At 34.2% G+C, this 18,285-nt stretch overlaps 1 protein-coding gene across 3 annotated transcripts in view; it reads left to right on the forward strand.

Moving 5' to 3' along the window:
* Window positions 1-18,285, forward strand: part of LAMA2 (laminin subunit alpha 2) — a 327,292-nt gene that overhangs the window by 119,227 nt on the left and 189,780 nt on the right. For all 3 annotated transcript variants that reach the window (XM_042821492.1, XM_042821497.1, XM_042821505.1), the window contains exons 7-12: window positions 332-449; window positions 1,172-1,350; window positions 3,161-3,260; window positions 8,401-8,561; window positions 12,670-12,810; window positions 14,152-14,325. In XM_042821492.1, coding sequence (XP_042677426.1) covers window positions 332-449; window positions 1,172-1,350; window positions 3,161-3,260; window positions 8,401-8,561; window positions 12,670-12,810; window positions 14,152-14,325 — 873 coding nt within the window. The remainder of the gene's footprint in view (window positions 1-331; window positions 450-1,171; window positions 1,351-3,160; window positions 3,261-8,400; window positions 8,562-12,669; window positions 12,811-14,151; window positions 14,326-18,285) is intronic.

Below are 18,285 nucleotides of genomic sequence, written 5' to 3' on the forward strand. Positions count from 1 at the left end.
TGCACTGGGAAACTTTCATTCTCCCATTCTCCTTGCTTCAGTAAGTTGGAAGTAGATACTCCTGTGTTCTTAGATTCTCCTCAGATTCTCTGGCCAAATTCCTTCACACTCTGGCTGCTTTCCTAAAAATTGAACTATTCAAGTTAAACAAACTTTTGTCTCTCATGAGTGAATACAGGATGCATAAATAAAAATGAGTAAGCAAAGGAATTACAGATTTTAGCCATTCATTATAATGTTTTCATAATTTCAGCTGGAATGCAGATTACTTATAGGAACAAATTCTTCAAATCATCACATTTTGAAAACACTTGTTTTTCTTTTAAATTAGAAATCTGTCTGTCAGTGTGAGCACAACACTTGTGGAGAGACATGTGATCGGTGTTGTCCTGGTTTCAATCAAAAACCTTGGCATGCTGGGACTTTCCTGGTTAAGCATGAATGTGAACGTAAGTTGAAAGCAGAACGGAAGAGGATTACTGTAGCTTCTGGTGAAAACTAAAATTGAGTCTCAAAAGATTTTGCAGTTTATATTATTTCTAACCACATTTATTGATGTATCAGTGCTGTTCCCTTATTTAGACTGACTCGAAAAAGTCAGTAGAAAAATAATTTTTGTTGACTCTTGACTCAACTTTTGTTGAACTCAGAATATTTCAGAGTAGATCTGAATTTCTCAAAATTTTTAAGACTGGAAATCTCTTTTATTCTGGCCTAATTTTTTATATGCATATGTGAAAAACAAGTGCTTTTTGGACATCTTTTAGCTTTATGGAAGTTATTTTAATTTACTCATGCCATTATGTTATTTTTTTTTTTCTTAAGATTCCTCTTATTTTAAGTTGCTATTTCATGAGCTGTATGTGTGTGCAACTACCAAAAAAATTCTGGATCATCAATTTTAAAAAGGAAGAAAATAAAAATGGAAGAACCTAATTAATTTATATCTGTCCACGACATTGCCCTCTAAGATAAAATATTAATAAAAGAATACAATATGCAGATTTTCAGGCTGTGTTTGTGACTAGACCACATTGCTTTTTGTAGATGAAGTAGAAAATCAATGCCTGAATGTCTTCTCAATTATAATGCCTGTTGTACAAATGAATGAAATGCTGAAAGACTGATTTTAATAACTTGGTCTTTGCTAATATACCTCCTTCTTTTTTAGCATGCAACTGTCATGGGAAGACTGAGGAATGTTACTATGATCAGAATGTGGCAGACAGAAATCAGAGTTTGAATATTTTTGGAGAATACATCGGGGGTGGAGTGTGTGTTAATTGTACAAGCCACACTGATGGCATAAACTGTGAGACCTGTGTTGATGGCTACTTCAGACCTGAAGGGGTAAATGCGTGTTCTGTTGTCACTTCCCTGTAATTTGTTGTGTTCAAACTATCACTTTAGCATGGAGAATTTAGTATTAAGAAAAGAGCTGACAGAATTTGGATGCTATTTTATGAGTGTTAACTTCTAATTCTGACAGTGTAGAAATTGCTCTTCACAGCTGGAAATCTCTAATGTTAATGTTCACAGAAATATGAAACTAAATCTTGTTGATATGAAGGAATGCACTGAGGTCAGAGCCTCCATCTAATATTTCGGCTAAAAGGAAAATGGAGTCCTGTAAACAGAACTTTTACCTCAGTAATGAATTTAAAGATGTGTTATCAAAGACCAAAGAAACATTGCAACACTCAATACTGGAGGAAGTTTGTCTGTAATTTTTATTTTTAAAGGTAACAGAAAAAATAATAAGTGAAATTTCACAATGTCCCAAGAATGCTTTTAATTTTATTGCAACAAGAATTGTTTTTTGTGCTTCAGCATAGAAGGTTTTATTTTATTCCAAAACGATGCTGTCAGAAGATGAACATTATATTAAGTTGTATTGCCAATATAGGCTGTGCCTGTGCTTTAAATAGCTACACTAATTGTGTGTGTTTAAATTCCTGACATTTTATCTGCGTAGTTTCAGTTGAGGAAATCATGCCCATTAGTGTGATTGCTTTTCAATCCTCAAACAGAAAACATCAGCAAATAACAATAATTACATTCTCCCCGATACAGTGTTTTACTGTGTTTTTAGTCTTAGAGCTTGTAGAAGAGGAGTACTGATCTATTCAACAGTATGACACTTGATTTATTCATTAATCGGTTGCCATCTGATTAATAGGAACTATATCTCACTATATACATTATAGATATAGATAAAAATATATGTAGTTTACATCCTCAGTGTAATATTAAACTAGAGTTCAATTTTGTTTGATATAACCTTTTTTGGAAGGATAGGAAATTGTTTGGTTTTTTTCACTTCCCTTTTTGTTTAATTATTGACTGACAAACAGCAATTAGTTATTTGAATCATGTTGACCAGAAAAACTATTTGTCAAGGTTACTTTGACCAGTGAATGTTTAAAATCTACTTCAAATGATTGATATTTAAAATCTACTTTAGATTCAGAGGGCTAGAGCACCCCCATACACGAACAGACTGAGAGACCTGGAGTTCTTCAGCCTGAAGAAGGCATTGAGGGGACCTTATGATGGCCTTCCAGTACTTGAAGGAGGTCAAAGTGAAAGCTGAGGAGGGACTTTTTATAAGACTAGGATGAGGGGAAATGGCTTTAAACTGAAAGAGGGTAGATTTAGACTACATATTAAGAGGAAATTCCTTACTATGAGCATACTGAGACACTGGAACAGGCTGCCCAGAGAGGTTGTGGATGCCCCTTCCTAGAAGTGTTCAAGGCCAGGCTGGATGGGATTTAGAACAACCTGGTCTAGTGGAAGGTTTCCCTGTCTATGGAAGGGGATTGGAACTAGATGATTTTAAAGGTCCCTTCCAGCCCAAACCATTTTATGATTCTACGATACTTGATTATTTCTTTTAATGGTATAATTCACTGTTAATAATTATATACTTGTTTTGGTTTTGTTGAAATCCTAATTGTATCTAGACTTGTGTGTTTCTGATGAAAATCTAAAAGGGAACGTTTAAGTCAAGAGTGCACGAGCTGAGTTAGGCAACCATCCTTTTTTGCTTATTTCCTACACAGAATGCAGCTCTCTCCTAATTTTTGTTTAAAAAGCAAGTAAGTGTTTCCACTCATTAAAAGTATGATTTTGGTTTGTAATATCTCTCTTTCCATAGGTATTGCCAGATAGCCCAGATCCATGCCAGCCTTGTTCCTGTGATCCAAATGGGTCTTTACATGAAACCTGTGTCAAAGATGAAAAACATGCAGAAGGAGGTAATATTCCTAAAAGATAAAGGATATTAAAGCCAAAATTCAGCAGTGGTCAAAGAAAAACTGAGTCATATTTTTCCTTTTCCTGCATTCTTATGACAATTTTCTTTGGAAATTCAGATTTTATATTTCCAGATTTTCTGAAACTTCCTTCAGATATATGGCTTGTAAACACAGTACATTTGGGAGAGTATTGCCCATGGAATATTTGGAACTTTTCTCTTTACAGCGCTTTCTTCTTTTACATCAGAGATTAAAAGTAGTACAAGTGTTATCTTTACATCACTTTACTTCTCTATGCATATTTGAATTTGAACCCTAGAAAAAAATTGCTTGAAATGTAATACATCATATAATGTCTGTGTAGGATTACACGCTCTTTATGGTAGCCATGAAACCATCTTCTTTTATGAAATAAATTCCTGACTGGTGCTTTGGAAACAATGGATTGCAGTATATTTTGCTGGCAAACTTCTGAAAGTATAATAGGAAGCCAATAAAACTCAAGATCAGTTCTTACAAGATATTATAATTGGGCTAATTGCAATCTATTGATAAGGGATGTTGTAGCAGTTTTGTTGTTTTTTTTTTTAATGGAGATCAATGAAAATATACTATAACAATTAAGTACTACCTACCTCAGTTTAATAAAACTAAAATTTCTAGATACAATGATGGAGCCTGATTACTATCACAACAGTGATTAGTATCAGATAGACCTTGGCCATTTGTCAGCTGTTAGCCCAGCTTTCTCTTACTCCTCCACCTAAACAGGACAAGGAAGAAAATAAGACGAAAAATTTCCTGGCTGATGATAAAGATGAGGAGATCTTTTCCCAGTTACTGTCAGACTTGACTTGGGGAAAATTAATTTTATTTATTGCCAATTTAAATAGATTTGGATAGTGATGATCAAAGACAAAAAGTAAAATATATCTGCAGGCTCAACCTCATTCTTTCATTCTCAGCTCCTCTACCTCCTCACCCGTACCACAACCGGCAGAGGGAGCTGGGTCAGTCCATAACAGCTACTATCTGCCACCCATTTCTCCTCCCACTTCTACCTTGCTGTTGTGTGGGTCTTTTACAGGGGCTGCAGTCCTTCAGGAAAAAATTATCTGCACTGTGGGTTTTCTATGAGACCTTTTTCCATCAGGATCTATCCCCATTCTCCTTCTTGGGGTTCTCTATAGTCTTTAGCGTGGACACCTGTCCCACCATGGTCTCTTCCAGGTTGTAGGGGTATTTCCTAAAAGTCTGGAAAATAAACTAGTTTATAAGATAAAAACCCTTAAACTAAAGTGGAAATATAGTTGTCATTGGGATATGAAGTCACTGTGAACTGTTCTTAAGGAAAATAAATCTGAATGCTGTATGTTTTCTGTGTGCCTCACTACTGTAGGTAAGTAATAGTGAAAGCAGATCTTTGTAATAAATATCACAGTGATCGGTACACAGATGAAGTGCAACAAGAGGATTTCAAAGGCTGTATATGTAGGTTTTTCCGGCCAGGGTAAGATAAGAGAAGAGCCTATAGGAATCATTCTATAATTGATTGTTTCTGCAGAAAAAGACATATTTTTATATTTTAAACATGCGTAATTTCAATTTTGAGTAGCTTTGTAAAACTGTATCCTTATATATCTCACTGATCATTCTGAAATGAAATAGTATTCTTCTTATTTTTATAGTATATTTTCAGTTCGCATGTCCAGGAATGTTTTTCAAATATTGTTTGATAGCAACAATAGATGATACTTTCAGAAACAGTATAGATAAATATTAGAGCCAAATCTTTCAATGAATCATGATATGTTTACAAATTGTGGTACTGGTAAAATAACTGACAGGCAATCTTGTATTGTATTTTAAAATTAACTTGTTCACTCACGTTCAGTCTGTACTAATAATAGGTAATAATAGATAACTGACTATTGCCTATTATTGTGACATTGAGATCACTTACAGTTGTCCGTATGAAAGTGAAGATGGAATCTATGCATTTTGAGCTACTTTATCTATAACATTTAGGCTTCTCTTGTAAATCATTACTCTCTTTTTCAAGCATTTTAGCAAATAGCCATTTTTATTGTCTTTTAAGTACCTGCAAAATCTGCAAAGTTTGCAGACTTACAGAATTTCATAATTCAGATGCTACTGTGCACTGAAGTATTGTGGTTTTGTTTGTTTGTTTTTGCTTCTACCTCTTTATGTATAATATAAGCCCAAATAGTGATCTTTTGCTGAAAAATTTTCTCAGACCTTGTAGGATAAATAAGGACTAGTCTTTATTCAAGCTTAATAGACCTTTGTTCAGCAAGCAGTCCCACCAACTTCCACAATATTATTTTTGAAATATATATGCTATTGAGTAGGAATGAGAATGACAAGGTTAGTCTCTGGATTGCAAGTTTTTTCAAGGATTTGCAGCATGATTTTGCATAGGTTTATTTTCACATAATTTTGAAAGATGGGTAGGTTAGGAAGAAGCTGATAATACTGATATTTCAAGATGACTCATCCTCCAGAATGAACTTTTAAACCTCTGTACATTCAGAGATATGTCAGAAAATGATAATATTCATATAGAAAACAGTGAAAAGCCCTATTCAGATAAGGCCTATGAAATAATAGACCAAAGCCATAATGTATACTGAAATATCCGTTCTTTACAATGGCAACAAAAGAAGGATGTGAAACATTTACTTTGATTCAGAATTTAATTAGCCTGTTGACATAGTAAGCACTACGGAATCTTAGTGAAGATAATCAAGGGTGCACCAACAGAGAATTTACGTACTGTATAGAAACATGAGCCTAAGTTTTGCCAGTATGATAGCATTGTAAATTAAAGGTGAGTCAAATGTATCATGCAGCCTTACTATATCAAGAATCATAAGAGCTAGAAAAATATCTAATGGGTTAAAGTCTTCCTCCCTCTGTTGTAGCATGTGAGGCTTCTTAATGGGTAGATACCAACTACAGTATGAATCATATGGAATAAGGAATTTATTAGGGTGGTGAAAACTGCATTTCAAATCCTGATCTCTCTTTCTCAGTTGCTAAGAAAAGAGAGGAAAGGAAGGTTCTTGATGAAAATCTAAAAACGATGGACTGATTGGGCAGTGAAGGAGAGTCTTAAATTTAAATGAGTATGACTGGTTCCGTAAGGTCATAATTTTAGCCACATGCTAAAGTATTTTAAAAAATAATATGCAAATATTTAAATGTTGCTGATAAGTACTTCTTTAGATAAATCAAAATCTAAATGGTGACTGGATTCTGAAATTTAGTAGTTTAAAATGATTAATGTAAAATCTATGTAATCAATTTATAACAGAAGAAATCAAGAAATAGCAAAAAAAAGCTAGATGAATTCTTTGTATCGATGAATAGAAGAGCTCAGTGAATTTCCCATTTTTTTCATGGAAACATGGGGCAAGTTGGAAGAAGTGTCTCAAACAGATGTGTCAGTTGTTGAGCAAGATGACGAATAATAATAGAAAAATTTTAGACATGTATGGCATGGCGCATGCATAGTATCAGGAGGTAGTTAAAAATGAAGTTGCTGAAACATTATAAATGAAGTTTATAGTACTTTGTAAAATCCAAATTAATCTTATATAATTATAAACTGTTTATCCCGTTTGTAAAAGAAAAGTAGAGGGTTTCAGGAAATTAAAATCATGAAATCTGGTTTCTGTATCAAGAAAATGTTTCTGTATCAAGAAAATCAGTAGAAGAAAAATAAAGAAAAGATTTATATTTTTAACAGTCTGTGGCTAAAATGGGCAAATCTCAAGATCAGGGTTTTTTTTGGTTGTTTTTTTTTTTTTTTTTTTTGTGAAGGACGGTATTCCTCATGAATCTGTTTGAAGAAGCCAAGGTTACCTTGACTAATAAAATACTTCGATGTTGAAAATTTTTCTCAAGAATCTTCAGCAAATACCATGAGAAAAGTAGAATAGAAAGAGGAAGAAGAATTCTGTCACAGATGAGTACTTGGTTAAGAGAATAAATGGACCATTTTCACACTGATGATCAGTATGAACTGCTGAGAATATTCATATTTAACCTGCGAAGGGGACGAGTAGGAAGGTGACAAAGTGACAAAGTTTGCAAGTACAAAATCTTTCAGCACAGTAAAATGAAAGAGCTGCAAAATGTTCAGAGATCTTAAGATAGTCAGTGGATGGGTAATAAAATAACTGATGAAATTCTGTAGCAATTAAATGAAAAGTTAAGCGGAGAAAAATGTAGTTCTACTTACACATTGACTGCAGTAATTTTTGAATAAGACATTAGCAATTGTGAAACAGCTCTTACAATTACCTTGGATTGTGCCTTGGAAGTATCAGCACAGTGCTGGCTCAGCAGTAGTAAAAGGTCAACACAGCCTTAAGAAATATTACTAATGTTTTAAAAGCAAAAGTGAAAAAACAATCATACTATCTGTAAGTCTGCACTATACCTTCTCCTTAAATAATTTATTAGAAATGGAAGTGGAGAAGTAATAGGGATTTTCACCTATTCAGAACAGTTTCTCTTTAAAAAGATATTAAATAGGCATTGAAGTTTTTGACGTGTAAAATAAAATTGTCATGTGGGATAGGACAGAGTTATACTGAAATCACAGATTACATGGAGATGGTGAGAAGTTATTTGCTGTTATTTGGTGGAGCAGTTATTTGCTGTTTTCTGTGATATGACATTTAAAGGGCAACAAGTACAGATTTAGCGTATATCAGTATTTAATTTCACACTACACATGGCTAAATGCAGAACTTACTGCTGGGGAGCTTAAAGGGTCAGCAAGAAAAGCATATTCAAAAGCAGTTAGGCAAGATAATGGAAGGGCTGTTTTTTCGATCTGCTATATGCCAGGGCTTAGGGACATGTTACAGTTTAGTAGATCTTTAACATACAGATTTCAGGAAGCTCATAATAGTTGTACTCAGCTCTCAGACAGGATACTGAGTTGAGTCAGTGTACGTCTGAGCCAGAGTTTGTTACACCTACATACCAGAGTATATATGAGTATGTTACACCTACAAACAGTATTGCTTTAAGAACTCTAATAAACATATCCAATAATAGTAATAATAAATCAAAGCTGTATCATGTTTCTTTCCCTCTTCCATAGATATGTTGCCTGGTTTCTGTCACTGCAAGACTGGCTATGCAGGAGAGCACTGCAGTAGATGTGCATTGGGTTATACGGGATATCCTGACTGCCTGCCCTGCAACTGCTCAGTGGAAGGCAGTGTGAATATTGACCCTTGTGTAGGTCTCTGCGTCTGTAAGGTATGGATATCGAATTTTTCTGAGCCATAGGATGACATTAATGATACTGAAAGATTGCAGTCAATGATTTTCTATCATATAGTAATGTTCCACTGTCCTACCTACGTGCATTAATGTCTATGGCAGTCAGTACTCATAGAACTGTTGTTCTTAGTCCTGTGAAGCCTTGGAATGTTCTGTATCACCCTGGAACTCACTGTAATTAAACTAGGTATCTAGTAGCCTGTTGCATGTCTTAGAAGGGACAATTAAGAAGTTTGTGAATTATTTGCTTTGAATTCCTACCTCTCATCTGTCCAGAATCTACATGTTTGGAGTACTATGGACTCTAAAACTATCCTGAAATATGACCTCAAATGAGAATAATATTTGAACAGATGGTGTCTTAAAACAGCATTTTTTCCATAATACTCCGTTTAAATTCCATACAGAGGGCATTCTTGCCTTGGGATGGTTTTATAGAAATTTCTAACATATTTAGTTTTTTATTTGTTTGTTTTGTTTTCTTTCTTTTAGTCATCCTTGCTATACAATGAATTTCTTAATTTCTAAGAAGCAAGTTTTAAAATGTTTTTTTCTTCTGTTTGTTTCTATGGACCTCCAGCAAATTATACATTGATAATTTGATAAATTAAAAGAAAATGCTTTTAAATAAAAATTGCATCTACCTCTTACAAAAAAAGAAAAAATGCTTTACAAGTGGTGATGTTCTATAAATCGCAGTTTAGTAAGTTAGCATGAACATGACCAAAGGACAATTTATGGTATAGTGGGTCAGTTTTTGTGTTTCGTACTTGTGAAAGTTTCTTTACCAAATTTATTTAACAGGATTAGAAATAAATGTGAATTTTAAAATACTTACATTGTATCCCTAAGTACAAGAATGTACAAGAGGTACTTGACTCTGTCAGTTCATACAGCATGCACTCTGGTGTGACAGCTGAGCAGCACTGAAATCTAATCAGAGAATTAACCTTATCCTCACTTTACATAGCAGTTGCATGCTTTCTATCAAAAATAAAATCTTTCCATATTACAGTTCTAATTAATTGACCAGTAAGTCTAGAAGGCCAAAATTTATTACATTCTGAATTGAAACAATGTTTAAGATGTCATATGCTAAATAAAAGATAACTATTGCTGAGTAGTTCTTTTTTTTTACTTTATTTGTGTAATACCGAACTGACTTGCTGGTAAAATCAGTCTAAAATAAGTGAATAAGTAGTAGAGATATTGTTCCTATCCCAAAGCATACACACTCTGTATGCAGTTTTTTTCCTCCTTGGTTATTCTTTACCTCATTTTTTATTCCCGTAATCTCCTTTCAAGTGCATATAGTAGAAAAAAATAATATCCTTGGAGACAGCTTAGATACTGATACATACATGTTTATTTTCACTAGAAATCTTCAAACTCAAGTCAAAGAAGACTATGGTCAAAAGGGCACTGAAATCATCAGATTAGTTATGCTCCATATGAAGACTAAAGAGGGATGTCTGGACAAGTTAATAGCAGGTCTTAGGAAAAATGCTTCCCCTCTTTTAATGTCATTTTTCAATTACATATAATGAGGTCTGAAATTTACTAAAAATAGTTTTCTTGTTAAGGAAATTCACTGCTGAAAAAAGTTCTTAGGCGAGCATCAAAATGTAAGTGAGCATTAGATTGTTATTTCTACTACATTAGCCAGAATAAACTGATGTACAAAAAGATGAGCGGCAAGTATAAATGTCTGTTTTATCATGGATTGATGCAGAAAACTTTCTGAAGGTATGTGGTCAAAGTTTTGTGTCAGTTAAAAATGGACTAAAAATCACATTGAGAAAAAAATTAGTCTATAGAAACATTGCTTTAATGTCTGAAGGTTAGATCTCTTCTACTACTTTGTGTCCATTATTCAGTGAACTTCATACCTGCTGAAAAGAATTATCCGAGTTTTACTCACTGATGTCATTCTTGTGACTGCAGAATAGGACAGATACTTATACAGGTATATCTGCTTTTTGGCTCTCTTGTGGTTTTTTGTTTATTTGTTTTTTCCACTTCCCAATCTGTACACACTGAACACTTCAGAAAGGTCTGAAACTTTAATGAGCAGCGTTCACAACTATAATTTCTACATTTGAGCTCGAGAGCATTTGTGTGCCTGCAAACTCCCATATGTTATAATACTGTTATTTTTAAAATGAATCACAATCTGGCTGATTTCAGCAAGCCTATGACAATAATATGTTAATTGATTTACACTGAAATTGGTGGTGAAAAGGTAAAAATATTATCGTTAATGAGAGGTCAAAGGTGAAAGCTGCTGACTCACAGCTTTGAGTTGTTCTATGGAGATTTTTAGTTTGTTGAAGAGACTTTTATATTATATTCTTGAAGAGGAGAATAGATACAGTGCAATAATAGAGATGGAGTGAAGATACTTTGCTAAATATGTTTTTAATGTAAAAGGCCTGCTTTGAAAGTAATGCCTCCTATTTTATTGTGTTGGCCCCACAACATCAGAGGTGAATGTTGGTGGTGTGGCAGTAGAGGTAGAACCTTGCCACCCATATTCCATTACATTTTGTTGCTGTGTGGCAGATGGCAGTGGAGGGGCAGTCTGACTAAATGACTCCTAACATGGAAGTGCCTATGAAGCAAACGAGCTGAATTCCTCCCTGTGGAAAAAAAATCACCTGCTGGCATTCACAGATGCTTGCTGAACAATTATGGAGACTAAACAGTGTATTTGAGCACAGTGAGTTGTTGAGTATTGTGTTTCAGCAGTGGTGACTGATATGTGAAATTCAAGCCATGTTCTGGATGGCCATGCAGATTTTTACGAGCCTGGCATCCAGGCTCTTGTTCTTCATTGGCAAAAATGTGTAGGTAATGGTGGTGACTATGTTGGAAAATAACGTTTTGTAGCTGCGAATTTTCTCTGTCAAACGGTGTTCTTTCTGTCTGTTGTATTTTTCCCTGAAAAAATATAGAAGGCATTACTTCAGAGCAAGTACAGTAGTGACAGTCTATTCTTTTTTTTTTTTTTTTTTTTTTTTGTTCTCCGTATTTATTTATCACCTTCCCTTTTATTGTCTCTCTTAATCTATCTCCTATAACCTTGCCTTTTTTTTCCTCCATCTTTGCAGCATTCTCACCCGGAAGCTATCATATGCCTTTTGTTGAACTTATTTCAGAGCAACAAATTTCAAGCAAGCTTAGACTACACAGTGTGGGCAGGCTTTTGATAATGTGTTCATTCTCTGCTGACTTGCAGCCAACGATTTAGTCCTGTATACACACCATAGAGCATTATTTCCAGGATTAAAGGAACTCTATAGAATGCTCTAGAAATGAGAAAAAAAATTCTGTCCTGTCTGTATTGAATTATTAAGCCAGTGCCATAGTATATTTATTGTGCAACGTATTTCTTGTTGAAAAGAATGCTTTATCTTTTCCTATAGGGCAAATTGATTAGTTGGGTAAGGTAAGCAGGACTTACTGCACAATGCAGGTTTTCTCTGAAAAGCATAATTACAAAATGCTAAGTTTAGAATCTTTCAAGTTCAGTGCCTGCTTTCTGTGAAGAGTTTGTAACTTGGCTGCATGGCTGTCAAACACGTGTGAAAATGCAGCCCTTTCCACTCTTGAACTTAGCCTGGATTCCACCATTAGTCATAGGCCACTGAAAAACTGATAATGACAGAATGACTGGTAAAACTAACACAGAGTACTTGTAGTTTGTGTCACCTGTGAATGCTGATTTCTTCAGCCATACCTACAAACTGAGGTTGTTGAGGCCCCAACATTTTGTCCCATATGTCCTTCCCTTCTCACTCCCTTAAGCATACAGGAGATAAATAAGAGTTGTCCTGAAAGTACGTGTATTCACATGGAAGAAGAATTAAAAATCTTATGAAGTCCAAATTCTGTCTTTGGCCATTATAGGTAAGTTTATTAGCTTATTGTGTAGAGGATCTAATTCTGATTATTTACAAATAAGAACAGCGATTCCTATAAATATCTTTGTAGTTCTGGATTAAAGCAAAAGAGAGAATGAAAGCTGGTTATCTCAAGTTCTAATCCATGACAACTGAAGTAATATTCTAATGTGCATTTTCAGGAACATGTTGAAGGAGAAAACTGTGATCGTTGCAAATCAGGCTTCTTCAATCTGCAGCAAAATAATCCCCAAGGCTGTGAGGAATGTTTCTGCTCTGGGAAAACAAATGCCTGCACAGGCTCTCACTTTACATACAGAAATGTAAGAAAATTCCTGCTGTATCAGTATATGCCATTGATTCTGTGTTTTTATGGGTTCTCACTTTCTGCTGGCACCAGTGTGCATCTTACTATATAACACGATGTATCTTTTTTTATGTCCTATGCATTCTGTCATTTATCATGAAGAAAATACTTTAAAACTTTGTATTTTCTTCATTTGATGAAGTTCTGAAAAATATGCAATTGAGTAGGGAGGAGTGCAAAAGAACTTATAAGCATCACAAATGAAGCCATGTGCTTCAGTCCCGGAATACGCTTGCATAATCAGTACTAAATTAAATGTAATATATCCACAGAGCAAGCCTCTTTTATAGGTCATTATTAGATTTCTAGACATGAAATAATTAAGAATTTTGAAACATTCTGAATGTACAACATTTAGCTTCCGTAAGGAAAAAAGTTACCTTACAGGGGTAATTTTGAGTGTATTTTTTTTTCATTCTGCATCCCTAGGAAAATATGTGAAAGTGAGATAAAAGTGTTCTTATTTGTACTCTAGAGAAAATGTCCTCAGCATCAAATATACTCTAAACTTTACATTAGTTCTCAAAACTTACACACACCAATTCTACTGTAACAGATGTATGCTACATATTCATATCTGTAGATCTAGTTTGTGAAATATGTTTCAGATCTCGTAGCTTCTGGTCTTGGCTGCACAGTATGCTAGAAATCTGAAAATAAAATCATATGCCTAGTGTGTTCATCTGTGTGCCAGCATCTAGAAAAATTTCTAGCCCACAGCTAACCTAGCACACTGTTCTGCTCATATCCAGCCTCCAGAAGCCATTCTTGTATAAACAGTGCATTCATCTCTGCTGATGCAAAAGTTTTGATGCTCACAGGCTTTTTTTTTTTTTTTTTTTTTAGGTTTTGTAAATAGCCTGTACATTCAAAGTTGTAAATTGTAACACTTCAGAATTACAAATTAGTATGAATTATATTGTCTATGACAATCTGAAAATGTCAGGTCATCTTCTGTACTCTCTTGTGACTGACATTATAAACTCATTTAATATATTCAGAGGAATCATGCAATCATGCATGTAAGACTGAACTTCTGCCTTGCTCTGAATGATATAAAGCACACAATACTTCAGACAAACTACTGAGGAGTTCTAACTCCTAGCTGCAAAAGAAGAGAAATTTTTATTGTTATTTATTATTTCTTTTGTTCTTAAACTGCCTTTAATCATATTTATAAACCTAGTAACTTTTAAAAGGAAATGAAATAATTAGAGATGGTGAGAGTTGAAATGATTGTTGTCATAATTCTGATTGTAATATGTTTTGTCTTGTTTTCTGTTTCCTGCCATCATAGATAGAAGACATGAATGGTTGGTATCTAGTTGGCTTATCTGGTCACATCAGAGTTACTCCTAAGCAAAAGAGTATTGGTGGGCGTCAGCAGCTTAGCATCAACAACGTGTCTGCACGTAAAGTACTGCCACAGACTTATTATTGGAGTGCACCCAGTTCTTATTTGGGCAACAAAGTAAGTGCAGATGGTACTTGCCTCAACAGTAATTTGGTTTATTGGGAAAAAAAAAATTGGCTTTGAATGGGGGTGGAACTGAGATAAAGCTGGGTAGCTATCTGACCAGCAATACTTCAGGCAAGAAGGAATGAGGCATATGGAGTGTTCTTCAGATGCAAAAAATGTGCAGAGAAAATTAACTGAGTATCTTTGACCTTCAGCCTATTTTGGGTTTCTGGTGTCAGGTATTAGAGTAGTCTTTATAGTCTTTATTGCTGTATTATTATTATTTTTAATTATTATTTTTGAATGAATTAGTTGGCATGTATTTCATCTTGTCCTGTTTCCACTTTTCCCACTTTATCTTCAGCTCTGAAAACTCATTCCTTCATCTGCTTTTCATAAGATGCAAGTTGTGTATCAGATGTTGTGGGGGTGTGTTACAAAACTTTAATGTTTAGCAAGAGATTTGTGTAGGGAGTACTTTGCCCTACAACTCAGAAGATCCTGTTCTGAGCTCTGCACCAGTTCTGGTGCATAATAATTGTCCAAATCTTCATGTGTGCATATGTGCGCATACACAGATATTCATGCCTTGCAAGTTGATGACAAATATTTGCTTTCTAAAGTCATGAGTGCCTTAGTGGTCTGACTGTTGGTCTTTGAGGCTTCCAACTATTACAAATGATACCCTCAGAAAAATCCTTTATTTATTTATTTATTTATTTATTTTGAGAATAAAACTAAGGTGTGAATGAGTTATAAATGTTAAGAAAGATAAACAGCTTTCCATTTTTTATAATGTTGATTATGGTAAAAATTTATCTAAAGTACTAACATAACACAAGCACTTTTCCCATTGTACTCTCTTCAAGCTAGTCAACCTCTTATTTATTTATTTTCTTCCTACTGGCTGAAAATGAACATGACAGAAGGTAACTGAGCATGTAGAAATCAAATAGAATCATTCCAAATCCATTCCATTCCATTGGACATCCTGTTCAAGGCAATAATTTGCTAAAGGTAGTCGGGACTGTTTCATTGGTCAAGGGAGAGTTTTTCTATAATTTTCCATACTTAGTGAACTTACCTTGTGATAAGAAACGGTACTTTTCCAGACAGAATTTTATCCTGCTTCTATTCAGTGAGCAAAATAATGATAAGAATGTGCACAAAGTATTTGAACATGGAAGATATTTTTTCAGTGTAATTTGGAGGTCCTTTGTGATTACTGTCAGATATCTTTATATGAATGAAACAATTTCCTTAATAACAAAACTATATACATTTGTGATACTACACTAATACTGAAAGCAATCAGAAATTACGACAGTACATCATAACTGCCATGTTGCATAATGTAAATTGGAGTATAAAGAACTGCTTAACCCATATGATACAGTGGGAGTGGAATATTGCAAGTCCTTATTTCCAAACTCAACTATTTCTCTAAACAGCTGCAGCTGGATAAAACCAAGCAGCTGAAAACCTGATGAAAACGCTCTTTCCTGAGACTGATCGCTAGCTGTAATGTTGTATGATAGTTGCTATTGGAGAGCAGGCGAGCTTCTTTAAGAATTTTTGTCTTAGAAAAATTTAGGAAATCTCGTAACACATACATTTCTATTGTAATTCACCAACCTTGTGTCACAGAAAACCATTTGTCCTTTTTATTGTTAAAATTACTGTTCTGAAATGGTATTCCTGGAAATAGAATTGAGTTACAAAACACAGTAACCATTCTGCATTTTCCAGTTTTCAAATATATCTCAAAATCCTTATTTGAAATGTTTCTTTTAATATAAAGTTGGCATGTTATGAATAAGCCTCGACAATATTGCTTGCCATATGTACACTATCTGCTTGTTTTACATCTCTCTCAAAATGCTTCTTCTGGTTAAAAAAAAATAAAATTAAGTGGGATATTCTGAGTGTGCAGCCTTCAGCGTCCTTTTTCATGGACTGTATTAGACTATATGAAATCTTTGCGTCTCCAAAGAGGGATTACAAATAACCAGAGGTTATAGATGATATAGTAAAGTTTTTTATGTAAAAGTTAGACTAGACCATAGATTATTTTAACATCACTTGTATCCTCTCATTCTCCTAAACGTACATGCTAATAGCACAGCTTCAACTGTTTTGTACTAATACAGATTATTATTTTGGGGGGAGGAGCCAGTTATTTTCCGTTCCTGACTATATAATACTTTTGAACTAAAAACCATTTTTGAAGCAGAATGCATTTTGGAAATAATCTGGGGGAATTTAATTTCTAGAAACTAGTGAATTGGGAAGAACAAATTTAAAGTGGCTAGTGTTAAGGTTTTAGTAAGTATGATAAAATAGTTTATCTTCCTGTTTGCTTTGTAGTAACCTACTGAACTAAGGATTAGAGCAATCATGAGAACAAGTGGCCTGTTAAAACTTGTAGTTACTGAAAAATTTACTTATTCTATCAACTCTAATTACATTGTTAGATGTTTAAAAGCATCATTTGTTTTTTTGTCAGCACTTTTTTAACAACCAACCTGTACATGTATATTAAATGCTAAAATATTTTTGTAAATTTGCCTGAAAGTGTTATGAGTTACACTCTGATACTATTTGAGCAGAGCACTGAAAGGAGAGTCTAAATTAATTAAAAATTAGGTACCAAACTCAGTGAAAGCACCTGCTATTTTAAAGTCAGTATGGGAGGGTTAAGTGTTCATGATGTTTCAAAAATCTTACAGTGTGTACATGCTCTGCTTGATTTCCTTTGATATCTCTGCAAAAAATAATTTGATAATTTGTATGCTGAGAAGAAGCCACCTACAAGTAGTCAATATAGCTAATAAGCACAATATAGAGTAGGTAGATCAGATGGGACTCCATGAAGAAACATCCATCTTTGGTGACAGGAAGCTTCTCTTTATTTTCTGTCTTTTGCAAATATTTACCTTTATTTGCTAAAGCCCAACTTTAACCATGATGGTGGAGATATAACTAACCCCCTTCATGTGGTTAAAGCACTGCTTTTTGTCAGCAGTCACATGTTAGTTCTGCCTTTAGGCAGAAGATGTCTTAGGATTCAGGTCTCTGAACATTTTAATCAGCGTCCAGTATCCATATGCAAATTAGATAAGTGTCCTCTAACTCCTTTGGTTGGGTTTTGAGCAGTTCTTACTGTTGCCATTATTCAGACTGTAAACAACACAGAGGAAGCTTTAAATCACTTCTGCTCCAAAACACCATTGGCTTACTAGCAGATTTTGTTAAGATTGAGCAGTTTCTTGTATCAAATGTAATCTACAGTTGTCATTTGGACTAGTTCTACAGCACAATCTCATTCAGTGTAAGTTCTTCATGAAGTCAGACAATATCAAAAATTAATGCAAAAGATGCTTATATAATGGGCTTTGTTAGATAGAAAATATTCTAGTATATCATGTTTCTCAAGTCTCATATACTTATAAGCATCCATCTATGCATCCATTGTCCTCCAAATGCTAGTAAAAATCAGGTCAGCAACTGAAAGTTTTGTTTTGAGTCTGTGCATGCAGAACAATGAGGGTATTTTGTTCACCTTAACAATGCCATTTCATTTCTTTTGCCTATTCTTTTATAATTAACTGTGTAACCTGTTTGCTAGCTTTAAAAAGTCAATGCTTCTTTGATTCTAGGCATGAAGGCTGTAATAAGCCTGCAGCCAGTATGTACAAACTTCAAAAAATCTATTAGGCTTTAAAAAGTATTTTAGTATGGAAAGATATAGATTGAGATGGGGTGAGGAGTTTTTTTTTTTTTGTTTTTTTTTTTTGTTTTTTTTTTTTTTTGTGACATTATCTGCTGCAGGCTGCCCAGAATACTTCATAGGATTAAATATTGAATTCTATAATAATCATAAGCTAGGTCTTTGTGGCTTTTATGTTTATTTCCTTCCATTTGTTTTCATTTCTTAGGCAATTGTTGGGCAAAAGGCAAAATAATGCAGAG

This window comes from Centrocercus urophasianus, unplaced genomic scaffold, assembly GCF_019232065.1.
Source record: "Centrocercus urophasianus isolate 14NV4802_14NV808 unplaced genomic scaffold, USGS_Curo_1.0 seq_10, whole genome shotgun sequence".
NCBI lineage: Eukaryota > Metazoa > Chordata > Aves > Galliformes > Phasianidae > Centrocercus > Centrocercus urophasianus.